Source organism: Gigantopelta aegis, unplaced genomic scaffold (genome assembly GCF_016097555.1).
Source record: "Gigantopelta aegis isolate Gae_Host unplaced genomic scaffold, Gae_host_genome ctg2263_pilon_pilon, whole genome shotgun sequence".
Classification (NCBI taxonomy): Eukaryota; Metazoa; Mollusca; class Gastropoda; order Neomphalida; family Peltospiridae; genus Gigantopelta; species Gigantopelta aegis.
In genome coordinates this window covers 75,078-94,032 of record NW_024532886.1, presented here as the reverse complement: position 1 = coordinate 94,032, position 18,955 = coordinate 75,078, and the positions used below count along the sequence as shown (strand labels likewise).

The window sequence follows — 18,955 nt, the reverse complement described above, 5'->3', positions numbered from 1 at the left end:
TGGGTAAGATACACATGTGGTCCACCTGAACCATGTGCTCTTTTGGTGTACACCTATGTGGCATTCAGGACATGGATATACAAGAGCCTTGAGCAGAAATAGTAACAGAATATACCACTAATACTGTAATGGTTAAAAGAGAGTGAGATCGTAAAAACTTAAATATGAAAAGATGTGTTGTCCCCCATATAGTTAGTACACAAGTTACAAAACAAATCAACTTAGTATCGACTAGATCTATAGATAAACATACCAACAAGTTATGTTGAGGAATGATAACAATTAGTGATACAATTAGTCCCATACTTCAGTTGATCCACATAACAAATATTGTCAATAATATCTTCCTCGTCTTCTGATGCTTCTTCAATGACTGATTCCGTTTCTGAATCCTCTAACTCATCATAAAGAATTGCACAGAGACCATCTGTTAGTTAATTCAACAGAAGAATAACGTCTTAAAGCTTGGACTAAAGGAAATAAAGAGATACATATTAAGACGATTTGTGATGTATGTCCTTGCCTTATCTCGTCAAATTGGTTGTAAATCTTTGAATCTGAGGATAATCCAAAAGTTCTAATAAATTTATAATTAACGAATGAGACGTTTCAAAAAGGAGAATCAAGGGACTCGTCCAGCTGGTGACGGCCATTTTCATCATTGTTCTCTATTGATGTATGTCCTATGTCATTGCTTTCCAGCCCATTTTCGGTACAGCTCACAAGCAAGTGTCTCCTTTGTTCATTTGTGTGCAGTTCTTCTTCTAAAGAGAACATGTAAAAGGTAATGAGCTTCATTGCTTAGTCTTTGTTCTGGAGTATTGAGTTCATGAGGGAACGTACACTCATAGATCTGTACAAGAAAGCAACCATATTGTAAGAGTTATAATTGTACAGGCATACTTGCTCATGGGGTGTGTCTGTTAGAGAAATGTCTCTATCTCTGTTATGATCTGGGAGAAAAAAATGTTTCATTTTTCGTCATCAAAACTTTTGCTTATGAAAATAAAAAAAAATTACAAGTAGGTATGGCATTAATTGGAATAATACTCCTCCTGCGCAATTGACATAACTAAAATTATACTTTAGTATCTAAGCTATTTAGTTTGGAAGACTAAAGATATGGCTCATGGTGCAAATTTTAGAGAACTTATTAATATTCATAAGGGACATAACTGCATTATTGTGTTTATATAGCAAACTCTTATGTGGTTCTTTGCCCTCTGTCCTATCACTTACATTTGCTCTGACTGTGTAACCAATTTTGCAAAAAAGACTATAAACATTTCAGTATACGCTTCCTTAAATATTTAATACCTGACTCTTGTCTGTGAATATAGCAATTTGGAACAGTGTCCAAATGAGACATCTCAAGAGGAGGATCACCTACACCATCAAACTGAACTAGATAGTTGTAAACAGTTACAAACTTTAATACACCTAATGAAAGATACAAGTTTGTAGTAACTTGTTGCTTAACGATTTGTTGTATAACTTAACGTGTTCAAGTACCAATAGTGTTTAGAAATGATACAAATGACATCATAGTGTTATAATGTCGCATTGAAGCCCAAATTATATGGTGCTCTAATATAAGTACTATGTACTGTGATATAACAAAAAAACACGTGGGCTTGTCTATATCAGTACACACATCATAAAAACTAAAATCTCCTCTAAGATAAATATGGATAATTAATCATGATTAGATCATAACATACCAGGACTAAATTAATAGAACCATTTGTTTTATTAAAGAAGTACAAAAATAATATAACAAATCTCATATCAATATCATTTTGCAATTCAATTGACACTATTAAATTTTGAACTCATAAACTCAAGCACATAAACTCTATTTACGAAGTATTTTGATTAAAAGACTTACCATTCTTGAAATTCTCTCCTTCCCCATTCAAATTTATGATCATAATGTCTAAATCAATTAGATTAGGGAATAAAACATTAAAGTCGGCATTAGGTGTAGAGATTATGACAACAGTTGGCTGTAATTTTCCAAATATCACACGAGGAACGTGTTCCAGTACAGAGTCATGAATGATGTTCTATGCTGAATTGAAAAAAAAAATTCCTTGAATACATAAGAGACAAACATTTACTAACAATAATTACAGATGGATACCAACAATATATATTTAAGCTTAGTCTTGCATGGCCAAGATGTTCAACGAATGTCTGCTAAAACCTTGTAGAAAAGTTTGGTGCTGCAGAAATTTGAGTGGCACCAATAAAAATGCACCTGCCATGTGATCATCAACCTTAGGAACATACTTATAATGTGAATGTTGAAAAAGATTTAGAAATGTTATTTCATCTTTATTACAGAAGGTAGACTGCCAAACAATAAGGAAAAATCAGTACAAAGAGATAAATATCTCTGATCACTAAGATATCATTATGTTAAGGTTATGCTATGTACAATTATAATATAAATATTGTAGAGACTCACACTTCAATACAGGTTAGCAAGTCTGCCTCCATTAGTCCTCCCATCTACTTCATCAATGTGAACCTAATATTAAGAAATAAATGAAAAAAAAAACACTTTTATGTTTTGCCAAGAAAGAAACTAGTCGAAACAAGCAAGATTACAATAATAATAGTTATCCTTAGACAGCTCTGAAGGTGATGATATTATAGAGATATATAGCAGAAGCTGACGTAAACATGTAGAAAAGAGGTTTTACAGTGTTTCATTCAAATAATGATCAATCATACTCAAATTGTTGATTGACAATAAAATATTATTTAAGTGCTTAATTTTAATTCTATGTGTGGTCAATAATTGAATCACTTTAAATAAGTTTATTTATATAATTATATATAGCATAATTCATACAATTAATAGTACTGAGACCTTTTAGCAGCTGTACTTTTAAAGGTCGTGGTCTTCTAATCAGGTAATCTGTAGTTAACGGTTGTACATAATGTCGATGTGTCTGCAAAGCAGTAGCATTGATGTCTACTCCAATGAGTTCTTCAATGTAGTTCTCAAACTTTAACGATCGCAGCAACTTACATTCACCACAACCCATGTCAATAACCTATTAGAAGACAATTTTAACTAATTCCAAGGCTACAAGAAGTGTCCAATAGTTTAAATCTGTGCTTTCTTTGTATTTTAAAGAGCTAGATATGGCACTAGTACTGAGAAGAGGCCATCTACTTTTATAAAGTTCAGTACCTTTTTTGGATGCAACTTTCTAGAAAGTTTTACAACTGCTTCATAACGTTGTCTGTATACTGGAGGTCTGAAATAGGGCCTTTGCAATATTTCCTCAGATTCATGATGCGAGATTGAGGTGGTAAAGTTGCCATAGAGAACATTGCACGTGGGCAGCTGTGATATTATGCATAATTCAGTGATAATAATGAAAAATGGTTTTTAAAATTTTCAATAAACTAATTTTGTGTTCTAATGGACACAACTTCATTCAAATGTACATAAGACAACACAGGTTGACTGCATACACTGCAAGGAAAGTTAGAATCTGCTTTCATATTAGCTGCAATACAATAATAACAATATATATGTCTACATTGTGTTATTTGAGGTAAGATAGGTAGACATTCACATAAAGCACAAGATGATGAAGATGCCCTGACCAAGATGACACCATATTTCTCTGACTTGGAACTATTTTAGTTAGCATAGTACGAATCCAGTTCCGTAAAGCAGGTAAATTCATATGAGGTAAGACAAAGAACATGAATTCAGAGAAACCATACCATATGATTTCACGATTCATGTAATCATAGTTTAATTCTCGAAGTGATTGTTGTCTCTGTGATACTATCACTAGTCTCAATAATCTTTCTTTAAAGAAGGGTAGCATCCTTGGAGAAGGAAGGAACAAAAATTAATCATATTGACTAGTTGAAAGAGAGACTTAATAAAGTCAAGGAGTTGATCTGCTCGCAATGATGGAAACAAAATATTAAAAAATATCTTCAAATCTGTCTTGTATCCATTCTATACACACAAAGTAGCCAAATAGAAACCATCTTTGATGTCTACTTAATACCATCCCATTATTTGTTGAGTATTTTAATCCCATCATCTGTTGTCCAAATGTACATCCATTGTTACCCATTGACCATTTCCATAAAAGGTAACGTAGGCCTGCCTTCAATTCTGGCTTTAATCTAGCCAAAAATGACACCTGGGGCAAAGCTTTAAAAATTCTAATAAATTTTTCCTGCATTATACTGGTAAGATCATTGTCCAGTTCTGAAACATCTAATTGGCTTATCCTCAGCACTTTCTCAGCTGCGGCCATCTTGACTAGTATCCGTATACTTCCGTAAAACAACACTTGATTCTAATCTTTCGCCATCTTTAAGTTTTTCGAATCCTCTTCCATCTCCCTTTCTTTTCTTCACAAGAGACCTTCAGTCAATTCTTGAAACTTACTAACTGTAGTATATTGTATTGAGATCTTTGAAAAGACTGTTCTCTAACTGGGATTTCAGAGAAAAGCTAGTGTAAGTTATTTTACGCCTACCTACACCAACTCAAAATGGCGACAATCAGAATTATCATTCATGTTCATTCTATAGCCACACACACATAAAGATCTGAATGTCTTCTACTGGAGAGAATGTCTGGAGGTGGTCATAAAGATGCTGGCAATGCCAAGAGATATCCATCAATGAATTTGGCTCAATCATACAAAGGGGGGTTCCCAATGACTATCGTTATGGGCAAAGTAAGGAGACTATACTAACAGAACTTATATAATGAGGCTATAGGATATGGTAGTAATGTGTAGTGTAGATAACATTAATGCCTAGCTATAGTATTTATAACAGTAGTGACATACAAATTAATGATAGCAGTGGTTGTTGTATGTTTATCCTTGAAATACCAAATCTCTATGTTCACTTTTAAAGTATTCATTTACTGAATACATTTAATATACTGAGTCTTTCTCTTCTAGTTCTCGTCTTTTATTTGTAAAATGAATTACAGGCTTTCCCTTTGTCACAATTTGTAGGAAATTACTTTCAGTAATAAACACATGTATAAATAGAGTCATTTTTCAAAGCTCTCTTTTTACAATGCTAATCTATAATACCTATACAATATGTGTAGAGATATGACAGTATAATGTGACATGTATCCAATACACAGGGTCTGGATCAATGCAATCACTCGGTAAAGTCTCAAATTCACGACGTATGCCAGCACCTGTTCAACTGGAGAGCCTCAAAAGTTCTCATGGTGATTACCGTCCCAGTAGTGTCAGCTTGGTACCTCAGGGAGGTGTGGGTGGACCAACAACACTGGAGGAGATAAGAAGGAGGAAGATGACAAGAAGAAGACAAAAATGGAGAAAAAAGAAGGTATTAATCATATACACTCCTCTGTTATAAATTGTCTTGATATTTAGAGGGTTGGAAGACAACTAATCCTATTCCAGAACGCTCAGAAGATTTTCATGCTGACTTTCCCTCTTTGGATGAACAAGATAAATTACCTCGTAAAGAAAATAGAGATGATGCTAAGAAACGCCAATATGAAGGTACACAATAAACATCAATAGTTACCACAGTGATAGCAAGTATCAGTACTTACCTAGGATACCTACCATTAGTAAGCTCTAGACTAGTAAACATCAGTACTTACCACAATGACCTAGGATAGTTACCATTAGTAAGCTCTAGACTAGTAAACATCAGTACTTACCACAGTAACCTAGGATAGCTACCATTAGTAAGCTCTAGACTAGTAAACATCAGTACTTACCACAGTGACCAAGGATAGCTACCATTAATAAGTTAACATTAGTGCCTTTACTCTATAGACAAAGATCGTCCATTGTCTGAACGTCATTCTCCCTCACAATACCAGATCATCCACGAGGACAAGATGTACCTCCTATGCCTTATCCTCCAGTCCATAGCTACCGTCTACCTCCATCTCATCGTGGTGGATCGGGATTCCATCCATCACGACCTCCACCAAGACCAGGTTCAGTAATAATAATAATAATACAAAAAAATAGTTTTATTTAAGCTGTATATGAGTTAAATTAATGTAATAATGAATGTACTTTCATTTCATTCTTGTCCTCCTAATTATTACCTTCATTTTTTCTCAATTTGCTATGGATAAGATAGTGTGTATATTTATTGTAATATCTGTTTTGTAGGTGACTATCAACCACCATCAGGTGGTCACTATCCTCCATCTCAAGTAAGTATCTCTCTTTCACACACACAGACCATTATTGTCATGTTTATTATGTTCTTAGAATTATCGTTATCATCATCGTCATATGCCTTACCCTCCTCCACCAAACTATGTCTCAACAGACCCATATGATATGTAAGTTAATAAAAACTTAGAAGATTAGTGTACAGTGCAAGGTTAAGTCATGAATCTCATAATGTTGTACAACTGTTCCACATTAAGTATTTTCTCTTTTCTATAGCGATCCTTATCACCTTCCACCCAAAAGCAGAGATGGAAAGAGACCTCCTGATGGACGGAGGGAAGACACTGGACGTCCCCCTACTGTTAAAGCAGATGATTTAAAACAAATGGAAGAGGACGATGATGAAGGCTGGGCGGGGCATCATGAAGATGTCGATTACAGTGTTGACGTGGTCTTTGAGGATTCATCAGATGAGGAAATTGATCGTAAGAAAAAGGAAAGAAACAAGAAATCTCATCCGCCCCCCTTCACACGACAAGACAGTCCAAATGACCCAACCTCCAAAGACGAGCATCCTCCATCAAATAGATCTGCTCACTCAGCTCCTCAAGGGTACCCCCGTGAACCTGGACCTCCATATTATCACCTTATCATGATTACCCTTACTATTCCGCACCATCTCATTGGTACCCTCCATATTCTCACCCTCCCCCTCGGGGAGGACAATATGAACAAGGAAGACATCATTCAAAGCAAAGGAGATTTGGAGATGGTGACCATGATCACCCAGGACGAGGTGGACATTATAATTTTGTTCCAAAATGGGATCAAAATTATAGACATGGGAATGAGTCCCGAGAATGGGAATCCAATTTTGACAATAAAAGTGGACCTCCAAGAGTTCTCAAGAAGGAGGCTCGCTCATCTCCTTCAACTGAGACTCCACCATCTACTGCAGAGAAAGAAGTTGGTGATGAGGATGCCCCTCAATCACCAGACATCATTCCTCTCAAAATCGTAGTGTTCCCAAAAAGATCATGATGCGTGAGTTTGTAAATAAAGATACTGATGCTGGGCGTGGCTCTCCATCTGATCAGAATCAATCATTGAAGCAAGGCAGATCAGATTACTCATCTGATAAATCATCAGGACAACAGTCTCAGTCCAAGTCTAAACCAGCATGGGGTTCTGTCCCATCTCCTGTCCCGCATCCTCTGAATAATCCTGATACAGTTAGCAGTGTGGAATTTCCAGAACGGAGACCTTCTCTGAAGAAGCTAAAGTGTATGATATTCATAATCGTGGTCCTATTTCAGCCAAGACTCTTTATGAACCAGAAGGAAGAACTAGTGAGGCAAAATTTGAAAAGTACCAAAGAATGTCATCCATTGGTGAAATTTCAGGTGGTCAGAGAGGAAGACTATCATCATCAGGTAGTGGGAAAAATATGGATAAACCTGATAAACCTGTTTTAAACAACTCAATTAACAGATTCTACCACTCCTCAAGAAGAAGGTACAAGAGAATTGGAGCCAGCAATTAATATTAGACAGGACACAAAGAAAGTACCTAAACGAAACGATAGTAAAGCATCTGAAAATCTACCACACACAAGAGAGAGAGATAGAAGACCTCAAAGGGGCTCTGAAGGAACAGATTTCAGACAAGATCGGAGAGAGAAACTACCACAACACAAGTATGACTCTGATGAGAGAGACACGACGGAGAATCCCAATTTTGATGGCCCTCCTAGAAAGGGCGTGGAAGAGGGCGAGGTTCCCGATCAGACTATTCCGGAAGAGGTCATCCAGAACGAGATGAGTGGGAGGAGTCAAGGAGAGACACTGATTCCCCAGAGACTTATGGTGGTCGATCAGCTTCTCAGTCTAAACCCACTCAAAGTAAAGATCCACCTCAATTAGAGCAAAAAAATAAACAAGAGTCGAGACAGAGAAAGAATTCCAAGCCGGAACTGACTAGCTCCTCTAATACTAAAAAATGTGATCAATCTTCCAGTGACAAAGTGCCTTTTAGTAGTACTCGTGAACAGCACAGATCTGATCTGCCCAAGAGAACTGGTTCTGATCATCAGAAGGCTGATAAGTCTGAGCAGAATGTCATTCCCACACTCCAGAACAAAATCCTGATTCCTATAATTCAGAACGCAATCATACTTCAGATCATCGCTATCCTGATCATGACTCAGAACAAATTTATCGCAATCGTCATTCTAATCGTCAAAATTCAGAACAAAACAGTGATCAAAGACATGTTAAAAATAAACAATCTAATAGACAGTATGAACTTGACAGACCTGGACATCAAGCTTCTACTTTATCAAGTGCAAGATCTCAAAAACCTACATCAGTAAAGTCTGAACATGAACCTGTACAACATGTACATCATTGAATCACAGCCTGAATCTACAAGATATAATCCCCAAGAAACTCAATCTCATTCTGGTCCTGTCAGAAATAGACAGCATGAAAATCAACCTGATCCAGACCCTATGAGAAACAGACAACCTAATTCAGACCCAACCCAGAAACAGACAACCTGATCCAGACCTATAAGAAACAGACAACCCTGATACTGACCCGACCAGAAACAGACAACCTGATTCTGACCCAACTAGAAACAGACGACCTGATTCTGACCCGACCAGAAACAGACAACCTGATTCTGACCCAACCAGAAACAGACAACCTGATTCTGACCCGACCAGAAACAGACGACCTGATTCTGACCCAACCAGAAACAGACGACTGATTTAGACTCAAACAGAAACAGACGGCCTGATTCGGACCCAATCAGAAACAAACGACCTGACTCAGACTTGGTAAGAAACAGAAGCCATGAAGGTCAGATCGATTCAGGCCTAGTAAGAAACAAAACGTTACGAAGGTCAACCTGAATCAGACCCTGTAAGAAACAGACGTCATGAAGGTCAGACTGATTCAGATCCAGTAAGAAACAAACGTTACGAAGGTCAACCTAAATCAGACCCTGTAAGAAGCAGACGTCATGAAGGTCAGGCTGATTCAGATCCAGTAAGAAATAGACGTCATGAGGATTTAGGTAAATATAGAGATGGAAGACACTATGGTCGAGGGAGATATGAGGAGGAGGATGACAGAGACTGGGATAACAAACAAGATGGGCGCAGAAGAAGTGGACGTGGAAATATTTCCAATAGAGGAGAGAGAAGACCTGGTGATGGTCCAAGAAATAGAAGACAACCTCAAGTAGCTCAAATAGATGATGAGGACAGTTACTACTATAGTCAATCTTCAACAGACAGGTCCTCTCAAGAGCCCTTTTCAAGTAGAGATCAAGGCTATGGATCTGGTTCCTTCCTTCTCGAAACTTTTGATAGCCGTGGGTTTCGTGGTGGGAGGAGAGGGGGTGGGCGTGGTCGAGGCAGGAAGGGACCATCTATTGGCCAAAGGAGAGGTAATGAAACTGAACCAACAGTGCAAAAAAACCACGAATTTTTATGAAGACTTAGATGATATTGATAGTGCATCTGATTGGGAGGAAGATGAGTTGGACATACAGGTTACTACATCTACCCAACTTCTACAAGAAAGTTTAGAAAAAGGTACTAGACACAGTTTTCATGAACAGAAAAGACAGAGGTAGTAATATCAGACAAGACCAAAACGAAAGAAGTCAGAGACAAGATGTGAGTCAATTTTCTTCTGGCCAACTATCCCATAGAGATCCCCAAGTCTCAGAAGGGTCTTATTTTAAAGGAACTGATTCACACAAAACTGCACAGAAACCACTAATAAGTACTACACCTTCTGTTCCTCAAATAAGCAGTGTTATTAACAGCAATCCTCCATTACTCAGAGACCCAAAGAAATCAGATGGCTTGCTACCAACTCCAAAGCTTCCTGTTTTGATAAATATGACGTGAATTCTAGTGGTGTATTTGTCATTGATTATCACACGCATGATGAAGAAGAAGAAACAAGAGAGGCTTGCCTGACACAGAAGGTTTCACTGTTGTGGAATATAAACGAGATAAACAAAGGATCAACGTGAAAGAAACGAAAACTTCAAGAGAATCGACGATCTGAAGATAACAGACATCGAGGTTCATCTAGTCATGGACGGACTTCAACAGAACAAGGTAGTGTATGGAACCAGGCTCATTCTCGTTCCAAAACATCCGATGTGTGGTCTCGCTCTGGAGGTGGGAGGAGTGGCGAAGCTGCTTCTACTAGTGCTGGTGAGAATTGGCCTCCAAGTAGTGGCCGCTATGGTGCTATCGGGGAGAAACCTTCACGAGAACATAATATTGAGAGAAATCCTGCTAACAGCTCAACAGATGTCAAAGCTGAGAATGATTATCGATTGTTTGACAATTCTACTCGACCCTTTCCGCTTAGTCCCTCACAGCCTTCTTCTCTCAGTGGAACTGGCCAATTATTACAAGCTGCTATTGATTTGACTATGACAGAACAGTTCCCAAAATCACAGGTAAACTGGATACCCACTAAATGTACAGTCGTACTATGCTACATACTATCATAGTCTTAACCCCTAAATCAACCTGCCCTCTTTTTTTAAACACTAATGCATCTTTGAAGACTATATATTAATCCTATAGTATTCCTTATAATTTGTCTACTGTAGGAATTTGGGAGTACTGAACTGATCTACTTGTACATATATATATATACTAGTGATATTAAATTACTTTGTTTTTTTTAAATAATTGTACAGCATATGTTAATACTGTATGTACATCTGTGGTTACTATTAAACAATAAACAGTATTATCAATAATTTTTGTATTTGCAGGTTACAACAGATACTTCATCTTTTAAACCCATTCTCACTCATCCAATAAAACGCATCAGAATCAGCATCTGAACTGCCTCAATCACAGCTAAATCCCACCCCCTCATCAATACCTCAAAGTACTGGTCTTTCACTACCTGTACCAGACTCTACTACTTCTTCCTCTGACATAGTCTCAAACCAAGGGAAGGAATCAGAACGTAGGTCTGGAATTGTGTCTAAAAGACCCAAAACTGTAAGTGCTAATGTTATGTGTTATTTCATAATGTGTACTAATTTGGTAAGTACTGATAGTCACTAGTGTAGAGCTATACTAGCTCACTGTGGTATGTACATTAGTCTATAGAGTTTACTAATAGTAGCTATTCTAGGTCACTGTGGTAAGTACTAATGTTCACTAGTCTAGAGTTTACTAATAGTAGCTATTCTAGGTCACTGTGATAAGTACTAATGTTCACTAGTCTAGAGTTTACTAATGGTAGTTATCCTAGGTCACTGTGGCAAGTACTGATGTTCACTAGTCTAGAGTTTTACTAATATGGTAAACTATCCTAGGTCACTGTGGTAAGTACTGATGTTCACTAGTCTAGAGCTTACTAATGATAACTATCCTAGGTCACTGTGGTAAGTACTGATGTTCACTAGTCTAGAGCTTACTAATGATAAACTATCCTAGGTCACTGTGGTAAGTACTGATGTTCACTAGTCTAGAGTTTACTAATATGGTAACTATCCTAGGTCACTGTGGTAAGTACTGATGTTCACTAGTCTAGAGCTTACTAATGATAACTATCCTAGGTCACTGTGGTAAGTACTGATGTTCACTAGTCACTATATGTAGTATAGAGCTTACTAACATACATATACCATCCTAGTACACACTGGTATAAGCACTAGTGTTCACTAAACCTTGCATATTATATTAGATCGAACAACGTTATTATACTCCACCTGGAGCAAGACAAGATGACATTGCTAGAGGCCCAAAGTCAGGAACTCGTCCTACATCTAGTACCAACCGTCCACTTCCTAAAAGCGAAGTACAAAAGAGCCAGCACACACAGGTATAAATATTTATAACATTCACACACATGATATACAGCAAAAGCTGTACATATAAATTATCTTCTCCTCAGACTGTGTTTTGAACACTTACTATATTGTTTTGTATGTATAAATTATTCAGCCTGTGTTCATAATTAGTTCTGTACTTTATGCATTACCCTGTCTTGTATACATGTATTTCTTCTGTAATCACATGACTGTCACATGCACCATGATCATGCCTGAGATCATAATAAATTATTATCAATATTATTATTATTATTTCTTATCATATCACTATATTTCTCTTCTTTTCTTTTAAATAAGTACTAAAATAAATATAATAATATCATTAATAAAAGTAGGAAACTGACCTTTGTCATTAACAGCATTAGATCACTTACCTTTAACTTTGAGAACAACCTCATAGTTTTAGCAAGTACATTTAGTAATTCTGCTTTTTATCTAGAACTACAGGCATTGTGCATTATCTGTAGTACATAAGTCTATAAAAGAGCACTGAAAAAAGTCTATTCCCAAAAGCAAAACAAGTTACAATTATTTTTCACATACTAGCAATTGTAGGTACTAAAAAGCCCTTATTATTAGGAGATCATCCTGCTGTACTCTCTGGTGTTGCTGCAGGTCATGTTGCAGAATGAAGAATCTTCCTCCAGACAAGAGAAGAACAGAGCTGACCACCAGAGAGACACAGAAGATGGACTTGGTTTGAGCTGTGGTAACAAGACAGGACATTCTCTTTTAGAGAAAGAACAGCTGCAGCAACACCAGAGAGGTTGTTCAGTTGCCATGGCAACAACAACAGCACCAGGATGTTACAGTGAGAGTGATGAAAATTATTTGTGCATTGTGACAAATGAGCAATTGCTCAGTGAAAAAACAAACAATGAAATTGCAAACCAACAACAACAGGTCCATTTCCAGAGACTCATTCCCAGTCCTGTTCTTAGTTCCAAGTTTGGGACTGTGTCCTATGCATCAGCTTTAAAGTCCAAGAATGGGTCTAGAGAAGGTGGACAGAGCAGTGCTGGCTCAGCTGGGTCTCTGAGAAGCGGTATGACTAGTCAGACAAGTTCTAGAGTGAGTACCCCAGGCATTGGGACCTCTGATGAATGGAAGTTTCAAAGAATGCCCCATTCATGTTGTTTGTCATGCCAACCAAATCTTCCCCAGAGGATGAGAATCAAGAGGGTGTATTCCCCCTCTCAAATGTGGGTCTGGTATTGGAATCTGTCATCCTACCTGGGGAGGACTCTTATGATCATATAGAAGGAGAGGTGACCATGGATGCCTCCCGTCTCTCACCACGTTCTCCAGCAAGAACACCAAAAGGATCTCCTCACCACACTACTAGCTCACTGAGTTACCCTCAAACTAATAGTCCTCGTGTTCTACCACTGATCCTATGACTAGATCATCACCTTTAAGTGATACATACACTTTTACTCCTCACACACACTTCCTATTGGTACTCCTTCAACTCCAAAGCATATCAAGACAATAATTGATCAAGACTCACTCAGACCATCCAGTGTCCAAGATATTTCACTAGCACAATATCCAAACAGCCCTCAGTCACATGACACATCACATGATAAAGACAATGTTGTACAAGGTCCTGTTAGCGGGAGCTCCTCACCTGCTTTTCCAAGGTATTCCCCACTCACACGAACGTCCAGTGCACCTTCAGAGTTAAGACAAATGGGTGAGACAGACAGGCAAGAGACTGGTCTCTCTCAAGACAGTGTACAATCATTACATGATGACAATGATTCCACTGGTGCAGTAAGTCCAGTCTTAATATTACAGCAAATGAATTTGTTCCTAAGCAACAACCCACAACAATCCCAGCTGCTCCAGACAATCCTAGACCTATTAATAATAATAAAACCAAAACCAGGTAAATTACCTCTCAATACAGCACCTGCCTTGCCTCAGCAGTCCTCCATTTTAAACCAACCGCCTCCCTACCTAGTGCAAGTTGTTTCATCAGCTTCACTTAGCAATGATGGCACACCAAAAACAAAATGGCCAAAAACCACCTCCAGTAACCAATCGTTATCACCATCATCATTCCCATGGTAACCAAACCACACTACCTCTAGCATCTTTACCTTCCCTTGGCAATCAAGGTGGTCTTCCTAACACATTACCGATAATGGTTCCTTTTATGCCAACACCTCCTCCTTCTCATCCTATGTCTAATTATCATATGAAACAAAGAACACCAACAATGACTGGACAAGACAGTTCTCCTGTTGTCTCTGGACATCATCATAGTCACCATCAACAACCTCCTCCTCCTCCATCATTAAGACCTCCTACTGGTGCTATTCAGTACATAGATAGAACAGATAATAGCAACGTGATGCACTCTGGCGGACTGCCACCTCACCTACCTCAGAATGTCATCTCTAACAGACTGCCTTCTACTATTCATCAGGGCTTACCTTCAGGCACTCCTCCTTTCTCTTTCAGCTCCTCCCTATCCTCCGCCTCCACATCCATCAGCCACACACCCTCATTTATTTGTCCAACCAAATTTGGGGACCTCTGGGACATTTCAACAACTTACCTCATCTTTTCCATCGCATAGGACACCTATCTTTTCTCAGGCCACACCTACTCATTTGCCACCCACACATCCAATTGTAATGGATCATAATAAAAGTCAAAATATGCGTCCACCACTCCTTCCAACTCCGCCCAGTTTTAATCTACATTCAGTAGTTGCACCTGTTGCTGGAACAGCACCTGCACGACCAGTGACCACACCCACTTCTGCTTTTCCACCTCCTGTTTGGTCAGGAAATACAAATATGAGAATGCATTCAGCTGTTCCTCTACCTCACGGAGGTGCACCTCACCTATCGCCTCATCAATTAATGTAAGCCACACCCATTTCACTACTGTCTTGTATAGGAGCGGAGTATTATTTCAATACAAGAAAATAAATGAATGTTTAAGTATGTGTACATCATGGGAAAATGGTTTTATTTTGGCAGAATTGCTAACAATATAGTAGTTATAATAATTATAATTGTATTAATATAATAATTGTAGAGGCTATACAGACAAAGTTTATTGACAACAGTGTTGTGTTTTTTCATTAGTATAAAAATGTATAATAATATCATCAATCATGCTAACTTCAAACTGCTGTCTCTTCTTGTAAAAAATCATGCATCATTTTGTTGTTTGTTGAATTATACATTAATTTGACTTTGATATCAACTGATTTTAATATCTTGAGTATTATTGAACTGAAATGATTGCCAAAAATGTCATGAGCCTATAATTGCAACTAACCTTGTGGGCTCTAGATCTTACAGACAAGAACACTGGAACCCTATCCCTTTTCACAGATTATTATGGTAGTAGTGGTTGTTTTTCTGCAGAAACTGTCCCATTTGTAACTTGGATTACTCTATTGATGTCTATTATCCATAACTAGTGGATGAGTATTTGTCTTAATATATGCTGGACTGATTGTCATAGGAATGGAATCTTCGTTGTATAGAAACAGAGTCAATAATCTCACTACACAGTACTGAGTGCATACCATCTAACTTTGTAATAGTATATTTTCTCTTATGCAGTAGAGTAGAGTAGTAGTCCAATAAATATACTTAATATAACTATTAATATAACTACTATCACTACTAACAATGATACACCAATTAGAGGACCTGGACCAACTCTCCTGTGATACTAATAAAGGAGTAGAAGAAGGGATCAGACAAGACAGTGTCTCTGTTATTGTTAGAGGACAAAATGAATGAGTCATTAATGATACTTGTCCCCGATATTATTACAATCATTGGGGAAGATATAGGTCCATTATATTTAACATTATTAATTGTCAATACACTGGATATTTGAAATATACTTTCCTTCCTCTAAGTTTGGTAGTCCAATACTTGAGAGAGATGGTGTTATAATGATATCTTCAAATATCACTTGGTCAACTTGTTTATATTGTAGCATATAACTTGTCAGATATATATTGTCCAATGAAGTCTATGATATTAAAGAAATAGCTCCAATTACTTGAACAGACAAACCTTCTACATCTGTGTATATTTAAATGACCATAATTCAATAATCACTTCTTCGAACTTACATGGTAAAATAGTAGATACTTGTAAATAACTCCATTCTCCTGGTCCTACACTAGTATATGCTCTTACTCCAATAGTATAGTTATTGTTGGGTAGTAGTCCTCCTATACTGTACTGTGTGTTGGTTGTATTTGTCATATTATATGGACCATTCCTGTTAGCCTTTTTATAGCGTATTTCATACATGATAATGACACCATTGGGTATTGTTGGTACTTTCCATCATCTTACTGTCACAGTTAGTGTAAGGTGTGAGTGTTGTGAGGTTGTACTGTCTGTTGTCTCCTCCAGTAATGTTAACAGTAATAGTACTAGTGTCACTGAATGTTGTGTTAGTGTAGTAGAGCAAGTAACCAGTGATGGGTCCATTCTGTCCAGAGCAAGGTACATCACCCCATGAGACAGTCATGGATCTTGCCTCAACTGATGATATAGTGATATTACTGACAGATAAAACGGGTGCTATAGATATATGAGAACAACAATAATATTTGTGAATGTGAGAATGTATATACCTTACCAGATGAGAGTGTAGTGCCATTTGTTGTAACCAGTAAAGGTTGGTCAGTTCCATATTGTCCAATAAGATCAATAATGCAGAAACTACCAGGATCAATACCAGTAAATATATATGGAGATGAGATTGGACCAGAAGGCACTGCTCACAGAGTCTACAACATTGACAATAACCCAAGTATGCAGAAGGGGCAAACGAAGGTGAAGTCCATGTCATAGTAATGGTAGTATTAGTGGTAATGAACATTAACATAGTGGATGGGATGGCTAAAAATAATGCATAGATAAAATGTAAAAGTTTTATTTTATCTTCTCTCACATAGTGTCACAGTAGCTGTGTTACTGTGATTACTAGGTAGTACTGTACTACCTTTGCTATCATATGATATATACAATAAAGAAGTTATACGTGTTGTGTAAACTTAATCCTAAAGTTATAGCCAGTGTTGTATTAGTGGTAGTTCCTGCACTCATAACAGAACTATTACCACTACTGAGATGATAGAACATAGCCAGAATAATGCCTACTTGAAGTTGTTACTGTAAACTTACTCATTTGCATCATTCACAATTCATGGCATCATAATTTCTTGATGTACTTTGTACTAACTACTATACTGGAATTATTGAGCATTGTGAATCCTTATCATTTCTCATATATCACTGTAGTAGTGGTTATTGTTCTTATGTAATAAACTATCACAATCATAACTTAATCAGTCATAATTATTCTATGATATCTTTTGATATACTTTGTTACTAGATATATAGGGCTTACTACTTATATGTATGTTCCTAACAGGCTTCCTTCAGAATGAAGATTAGTACATAGTAGTTGTGTTGCACTAAGGAAATAACTTTAGTCACAGAAAATTTGATTAATTGGAGATTAGAGGATTCATATTGCATTAGCTGAGAACAGAACACCTGCTTATCATCACTATGAGGAATAACAGCAGTGAGTGCTATCAACCTGATATATTTAAGGTGTTGGCTGGTATTAACATGACTACTGGCTTTATCTCAGCTCTGTGTAGTGTCGTTGTATTAGTGATACTAATAGGGCTAAAGAAGTATTGTTTTCCACACTCAACGACTGATCATGTACCTTCATATCAGTGTAGTCATCGAGGGATTATATCTCTAATTGATTTTAACGCATTTCTAAGTACTAGTGACAGCCTTTATTGTACTTTCTGTGGATTTATGGAAAAACTATACAGTATTTATACAACTAATAGCTATATGGTGGATGTGTTAGATTTGTTTCTTATGTCAATGTATCATTTCTATGTACAATGGAAGTTTGAGGTGATTCAGTTCCTGTCAACATTTTTCGTTCCTCTTCTGTTTGTGGATACCTCTTATACCACAATTAGATTTTTATGGTTATAATGGAGCCTTCTGTGGAATACGTAATATCAACTATGGGACATGTAGAACAAACAATCCTGGATATCTAGGGTATCTGCTCATGAGACTCCTCCCACTAGCAGTTTCTCTGATTGCCATCATCATTTTGTATGTGGTTGCCTTGATCAAATTGAAACGTGAGTCTCGACAGTATCAAGGCATATTTGATCCTAACCCATCGCATTGAAACAGAACAGTTTATAAAAAACAAGCATTCTTCAGATATATCCATTAATTTATTTCTTCTTCAACATATTTCCCGTTATATATGCTGTTGTCATGTTTATTAAGCCAGGAAAAGCTCATCCATATTTTGGAGGACTTGCTATTTTAGGATGGAATCTACAAGGAGTGGCTATTGCAATGGCATATACACTTGACAAGAAAACACTTTCAAGAATAAAAATGTCCTGTGTGAAATTGCATTTAAGTAATCAAAATAACGTTCTGTTACAATAGACTCGTATCAATCTTCACTTTTGTATGCCAGTCATGGAGATAGTCTTACAGGCACTAATAATTATGATTCGATATTATGACTATCAGCATTAAAGACTAAATAACTAAGGAGAGGCTTGATAATTGAAGTTTAATTATTATGTATTGTAGTGTTACTGTCTGTTCCCTTAAAATATTAAATATGGTTTTTTTTGTTTGAATTAGTTATATAGATTTGTGTATAATTATATAATATAATATATTAATTTTTGTGTGTGTTGATTTAAATGTTATTATAAATTGTTGTATCAGTTAAATAAGAACATTATGAATAATTTCTAATATGCCTATAATATAAAAGAAACAATTCTATCACCTTCACACATCAGTTGAATATTAGAAAATACC

The 18,955-nt window shown here is 37.0% G+C and overlaps 1 protein-coding gene across 1 annotated transcript; it reads right to left on the bottom strand.

Moving 5' to 3' along the window:
* Positions 1–306: 306 nt before the first annotated feature.
* On the bottom strand, positions 307–4,301 carry LOC121391382 (small RNA 2'-O-methyltransferase-like; the record flags this gene model as incomplete). Its single annotated transcript, XM_041523036.1, is given in 6 exon segments — positions 307–427; positions 1,318–1,421; positions 1,871–1,941; positions 1,944–2,066; positions 2,946–3,065; positions 4,149–4,301. Coding segments are annotated over 6 exon segments (692 nt in total), but the record flags the coding sequence as incomplete, so codon positions are not given.
* Between the last annotated feature and the right edge of the window lie 14,654 nt (positions 4,302–18,955).